Source organism: Chanos chanos, chromosome 9 (genome assembly GCF_902362185.1).
Source record: "Chanos chanos chromosome 9, fChaCha1.1, whole genome shotgun sequence".
NCBI lineage: Eukaryota > Metazoa > Chordata > Actinopteri > Gonorynchiformes > Chanidae > Chanos > Chanos chanos.
Window position 1 is genome coordinate 13413071 of NC_044503.1, and position 6935 is coordinate 13420005.

A 6935-nucleotide genomic window follows, 5' to 3' on the forward strand; every position below is an offset into this window, starting at 1 on the left:
TTTGCTATGCGTGTCATGTTCAAACAGTGGTAACTCAATTGTCTAAAAGCTTGTTTTCGATATTTCCGATGTTTCATTGGAAGTTACATGTTAATTCGCCCTCCCCTTCAGTAGGTGGCGCCAAGGTTTTATCATAACACAAATGTAAATAAAAAGAGCGGCGAGCATACCAAGGTGGGAAAAATGAAGTTATGCAGAAGTACAATGCTAAATGTCTTCACGCATTTAACGCCAGACATGTAAGCTCTCATAAGCTAGCGGTGTTTAAATGGACATCAGTTGAACAAACTGCCTGAAGTGACATTTTCAAAAGAAGCTAAAACGTGATAATTGGTGCCGTTTCCAGACTTGAGTAGAGTTAAGTAGAAAATCAATGGATGTGAAAGGCTTATTGAGTCGTTTTGATGGACGTTCTCGCTTGTTGGCCCACTCACTCCTCTCGGGGGTGGCTGGAGCTCGGAGTGCGCTGACAGTGTTAAATCGACAGCGCTCCTCTGATCCCGACTTCTCACTGTCTTTTCTCTTGGAGACACTCTGCCAGGATGAAGCTTGTTTGGACGATGGCAAACAAACTCTTACTACGTAAGAAATATTGTTAAGCCTCTATGACTTTGACAGATGGTGTTAAGAACTGTATTAGACATGTCTGTGAAATACAATTAAGATTCACATTTATGTTTCTTTCAGAAAACCACTGGTGTGCATGTTTTCTGAGGCATTCAAACGGAATCTTCTATGCTTCCTTCATCTCAATGGTCCGGCGCTGCCCCGTGATTCTGTGCTCCGTTTAATTCGGTGCTTAAGTCAAGAAGCCAACCAAAATCCATGGATTCGTGCCTTGATCTATCAACTCCACAATGACATTGGAGAACTCACGAGAGAAACACCGCTCACACCACAGTGCAGAGAACGACTGAAAGGGCTTTGCGACAGATTTAAAGATATTCAAGGAAAGGGAAGATGGGCCTCTTGCTTTGATGGCCAAGCAACCACACTGTCCGCTCATGGTCAGGAGGGGACTTTGGATGTAGAGTCAAAAAAGAGAAAAAGTCAGACTGTTGATCTGGATGTGGAAGGGGATGCCCAGCAAAGCAAAAGGATGAGGATGGATCAGCTGTCACCCAAGGGTTACGCTGACAGTGACGGATTGGTTGAGGATGTTGAGGTTCCTGAAAAGAGTCCGTCTCAACAAGCTGACAATGGCCCAACAGTAGAATCATCCACAGCATTTCAGTCATCAACTGAAGACTCCTTAAAAGAATTACCTAACCACGTAAAGGTAGCTGTTACCTGAGAAAATGGGCAGATCTGTTTAGTAGAGGTGCATTTTTTTGCAGAGAACCATTTCTGATGGATTTGTGTGATACTTATTTCATTTTCCTTCCTATCATTTCATCTCAGGCTGTTGTCCCACTAATTAAAGAACTATTGGAGTCTGAAATGGAGGTAAGAATGTGTGTGTATGTATGTGTTTTCGGTTTTCCGTTATTACTGAAACCTCTATGTTCTTTTAATATTCTCTTGCTATTCTTCCTCCCTCTCTTTTAGTGGGATGAGAGTGCAGGATCCGTCCTCAGGGTTTTGAATGAATGCGATTCTGCCCAGGTGTCATTTTCAAAAATACCCTCACATTTTTACCCCCAGTAGTTTATCATTACCGGTGCATACAGAGTTTATTTACTTATTTATTTATGTACGTGGAGTTGATCTGTATCTATGGTCCTTATCTCTCTCTCTCTCTGTGTCCAAGGCTGAAGTGTTATGTGGAATGTTAGGTTTGTCTGAAGCACCTGAACGCACCTTGCCTCAGTTCTGTAGCTGCTTATTGGCCCTGACCCCAGACCTTAGCCACAGCACAGCTGCTGTCATCATCAAGAACCTCCTACTTGACAAGGTATCAGTGTATGTCATACCCAGGATCACAGTTCACTCAAAGTTCATAAGAGAATTACTTTCCAGAAACGTTCAGGTGACCTGCACGGGTGACCTCACGTTCAGCTGACCTGAGAAATGCTTTGTTAATTCAGTTGTTAATACTTAAAATAATTTAGAATCTAAATGTATTGGGAGCCCATAATGTATTGTTTGGCTCTCCCTGGAAAAGGCCAAACGCCCAGATCTTTTATATGCCTTCTAATGGCTGAAAACCATCCTCTGGAAGTTGCATGTTAGGTTTGTACAGTACCTATTTAAACTGTAAAACCTAAGGGGAAGCTCTGTGATAGCGGCATCTCTCTGCATTTTCTCATAGGTTCTCTCTCTCACTGAGCCCGCCTCCCGGTGTTTGGTCACTGCAGCTACATCACTCTGCAGCCGTTACCCACGGCCAGCCTGTCAGACTCTAATAGAACCCATCATTCAAGGGGGACATACAGGTGAGGCATCATCAGTCTTAAAGGGAAGGAAAATCCTCATCGTATATAAAAATCAACTTGTGGCAGTGTGTTGTTGTTGTATGTTGTCTTATCAGGTACTGCTCAAGCTGAGCTGTTGTGCAGACTTATTGAGGACTGCTTTGAACCCCATCACAGACTACTTGTGTTCCAGTGAGTCAGAATTTCATACATTAAGTGAGCCGTTCCAGTGCATGTGCTTCAGAAACAATGAACAGAGGTCCGTAACACAGTACATACTGTGGAAAGCCCTCTTAACCTTGTGCATCTCAATATATATTTCATTCTGCCACCTCTTAGGATGATACTGATTGGCTCCTGGAATGAGGGTGTGTTGTCAATTATCCATGCTTTGCTAGACTCAAAGGTAAATCTCTCTGGATTAAACTGATACCATTGGAACAAAGATACATTTTAAACTGCAAAGTGTCTGTTCTGAAAGTTCTAGAAACTCTCTTGAGTTGTTTTCTTATGCTTCAGCTTGAGCTGAGTGAGGAAATATTCTCTCTCTTCATTGACCAACTAAGCAGCCAGTCTTCACACTTCACCAAGTCTATGAAGTTTGCAAAAATGACACTGACTATTCTTACGAAATACCAGTCTAATGTGAGTAAAGATCACCTAACATCATTAACAAGATTTCCAATATAAATTTTGGCTATTTATAAGCTGTTTATTTTATGTTGCTCTGCTGCTCTTACAGGTGAATGCTACAAGCAAGCACACTCTGTCCTGCTGTCTATCTTCCAACGAGACATTCTTGAAGAAGTCTCTACAGGCTGCTCTGAACCGGATTTGCCATTTATAAAAATGCATCTCAGATTTTTATTAAGTGGTGAAACCAGAATTATAAAAAGGTCAATTTATAAACAAATGTAAATATGTAACTTTGTTAGAATTTGATCATTAAAATTTCTTTGCCATTTTCCCAGTTTTTGAATGTTCTGGAACTCATACTGATGTTATATGATATTGGGAGGGAGGTTTTGATGGTTACACCAGCGAATACGAGAACAGTTAAACTGTTATCGGCAAATATTTAGGACTTTAACTCTATTTACACACGCTTCGCCCATTTCAGCGTATCACCGTCCCATGTACCCTCATATCCACTAATATGCCACAACTAATATGGCTGCCGCGCAAGACCGTAGGAGGTGCGCGGCGCCTATATTTAGCGTAACTTCCTAGACGACTTCCTCTTTTCAGGTCGTGTGGCAGGGGAGAAGTAGTCAAAATGAGGTGAGACGGAAAATAGTGTAAATTCTTCTCGAACTGCCCTGCTTTCCCAAAGAAGTAGCATGATTTATGTCTTAAATCATAACGTTGTTGTTATATCCTTTTTCTCTGTTAATGGTTTCGGCTATTAAAAGAAATGTAATAACTATACAGTGCTGTCGCCCTTTGCCGGCTCAGCACGCTAACTGGCATAGCTTTACGGTGATGAAACACTCAAGCTCAATCGTATTTAATCATTCAACAAATCTGATGCATCGCATAATTTATGATGTTGATAGGTGTTTTACTAACTCTGAACAATTTATTGACGGCTGTATTACCACTCAGATGTCATTTCTTGGGAGATTAAGCATCTTAACGGTACCTGGTCCTAAGGCTAGCTAGCTACCGTAGCAGCTGTCCCGCGTTAACAGTTGACAAGATGTGAATCAGGACAACATGGCCTTGATAATCTAATGATATTCTTAACCATGCAGCAAAGTCTCCAGAGACACGTTGTACGAAGCCGTTCGGGAGGTCCAGGCTGGCTCCCGTGCTAAGAGGAGAAAGTAAGGCCCAGCTAATGTACTTGTCCAAGGCATAAGCTTAACATACTGTGTCACCTCATGATATATGAATACTGGCGTTATGCATCTGTAGCATACAGAGTAATTTGTCCTGTCTCTATGTACCATGTTAATAGTGCAAGCATGCTTTTAAAATGACAGGCTGATACAATAGCAGCTGATTGGTAATGGTGAATTTATTTTGCACTCCTGAAAAAAACTTAATGGACTCAACCTGTCTTTGTATTTAGGTTTGTGGAGACTGTGGAGCTTCAGATCAGCTTGAAGAACTACGATCCCCAGAAGGACAAGCGTTTCTCTGGCACAGTCAGGTTCGGCCCTTTACTGTCTCACCCAACATTCTCTCTGTCCCTCACTGGCCATGCCTGAGCTCTCTGCCCCTTTGATTTTTCACAAATAAACTTTTTGCACTTGCAGAGGAGCAGGCTGGTTTGGGAGAGGCAGTGGAGAATAGTTCTGGGTAGTCTGTCTTCACCTCCCACTTGTTGGGCAGGTCAAGTAGACGGACCCCTACCCTGGGTCTTAAAACATGAGGGGAGGCTAGGGGTTTCTTCCCCTCAGCCGACCATTTAACTGTGTTGCCTGTGCTGTCAGCAGGACCCCCAGCCAAGGCGGTATGGGTAAGGCTCCTTGGTTCTGCCTCGGTGGGCCGGATGTAGTTTGGAAGGGTCGAATGGTCTTACCTTTACCTTGAATCTGTTATGTATCGACAGGCTGAAGACCACCCCACGCCCCAAGTTCTCTGTGTGCGTTCTCGGAGACCAGCAGCATTGTGATGAGGCCAAAGCAGCTGAGCTCGCCCACATGGACATTGAGGCTCTCAAAAAGCTCAACAAAAACAAGAAGCTGGTGAAGAAACTGGGTGAGTAAATAAAGACTGGTTGAATAATCCAACGCTGATATTTCTGTCAATAGCACTCTGTATCCCCACAACTCTGTATCATTCAGTGGTAGGCAAGATTTTAGAGCATTGCGTCTGTTAACAGAACCAGTCGGCAGCCAGCTGTGGTTTATGAAGGAGTGTGTTTAAAACGTAGCTATACTTTAAATGCTCCCTTGTGTTACCCGCTTACCGTGATCCGCTTTTCTCTCCCCAGCTAAGAAATACGATGCCTTCCTGGCATCCGAGTCTCTGATCAAGCAGATCCCCCGTATCCTTGGCCCCGGCCTCAACAAGGCAGGAAAGTTCCCTTCCCTGCTCACCCACAATGAGAACCTCATCACCAAGGTGGATGAAGTCAAATCTACCATCAAATTCCAGATGAAGAAGGTATGCGTCTCAGGACTCTAGTTTGAAGTGTCGTATAATGCATGGCATGCTTGATTTCGTTTCAGTATTCAGCGGTAGCATTATCGTTAGAAAACTGGACATTATTGCAAAACATTTCCCCCTGTAAAGGTGATACTATGGAACAGGGTTCCTTTTTTTGTCAGTGGATAACATTGAAAAAAGTCAAAGTAGGAGTCAGATCAGCCCAGTGAGTGTTTAGGTAGAACATTGGGTACATGGGACTTTTGGATTAACTTTATTCAGTCCTGCTTGGAAAAAAAAACAAACCTATCTGCTTTGCAGTAATCACCCGCTCATCCAGTGGAAACTTCAGAGTTTCTCACAATACCTCAGAGTTTCTCAACTCCAGTCCTGGGGACCCTCTAGATACTACATTTTACTGAATGGACAACACTAACATGCTTAGCTCCAGACCCAGGGGCTCCATAGTCAGTATAGAAGTAGAATCAAGTGTTGAAGTGCTAGGCAAAAATGTGCCATCCTTTGGGTCTCCAGGACTAAATTTGCAAAACGCTGCCTTAGATATTGTGCTTCAAGTCCATGTCGGGAGTAAAACCATAAGCCTCAGATGTTTGCCATAATAATATTTATCAGTCCAAGCTGGAGGCGATACGCAATCAATCCTTGATACCTTCGTGTTTCAGAGGCTCAGTAAACCATTAGACTGAGATGAGATCAGATTAAGTGGGGCTGAATGGGGCTTGTTATCAGCGGCGTATCTGTCCCCCGTTAACCAGTGTGACGTTCCCGTCAGGTTCTGTGTCTGGCCGTGGCTGTGGGTCACGTAAGAATGACCGAGGACGAGTTGGTCTACAACATTCACCTCGCCGTCAACTTCCTGGTGTCTCTGCTGAAGAAGAACTGGCAGAACGTGCGGGCACTCTACATCAAGAGCACCATGGGCAAGCCTCAGCGTCTCTACTAGAGAGCATGCCTCTACTTTTCTATGAATAAACACTTTGGAGAAATCCAGCCACTCTGTGTGTGTGTGTGTTTTTTCCTTCCTGAATAGTGAATTATGGAATTGATAGAATCTCATTTTCAGTTTTGGATTAATGGATAAATTGGTTTTACTGCACTTATTCATTCCTCAATAACAAAAAACATGTTCTGATTTTTTTTTTTTTTTTTTTTTTACCTTGGCTGTCAAAAGTGTCCATCTCTTGGGCATTGATGTAGCACAATGACAATTTTTAAATTGAGGGCTATTTTGTATCAACACTTCTGTATATCAGCCATCATGTACGTATGACTGTACCCTGAGTATTGTCAATTATAAGTCATGTTGGCAAGTAGTTATTTTAAAGGATGGTGAGTGGAGTTGCTTGGTCCATATGAAATTTATCACTAAAGCAGATCAGCAGTTGCCATGCTCTTAAATACTGTGTTTATAAACATTAGATTTAAAATCTTAAAATCAACGGACGTTAAATGGTATTCTCTTGT

General features: G+C 42.7%; 2 protein-coding genes across 2 annotated transcripts; both read left to right on the forward strand.

Moving 5' to 3' along the window:
* The first annotated feature begins 373 nt into the window (after positions 1-373).
* On the forward strand, positions 374-3201 carry fance (FA complementation group E). The gene is made up of 10 exons (XM_030785214.1): positions 374-582; positions 688-1279; positions 1402-1446; positions 1549-1605; positions 1751-1894; positions 2252-2375; positions 2471-2546; positions 2694-2760; positions 2874-2999; positions 3097-3201. Exons 1-10 carry the CDS (start codon positions 374-376, stop codon positions 3199-3201), a joined length of 1545 nt encoding a protein of 514 aa, XP_030641074.1.
* Positions 3202-3596: 395 nt separating this feature from the next.
* On the forward strand, positions 3597-6465 carry rpl10a (ribosomal protein L10a). Its single transcript, XM_030784037.1, has 6 exons — positions 3597-3635; positions 4109-4180; positions 4429-4509; positions 4912-5060; positions 5296-5468; positions 6244-6465. The coding sequence occupies exons 1-6, from the start codon at positions 3631-3633 to the stop codon at positions 6412-6414; spliced, it is 651 nt and encodes a 216-aa protein (XP_030639897.1). The 5' UTR covers positions 3597-3630; the 3' UTR covers positions 6415-6465.
* Positions 6466-6935: the final 470 nt, after the last annotated feature.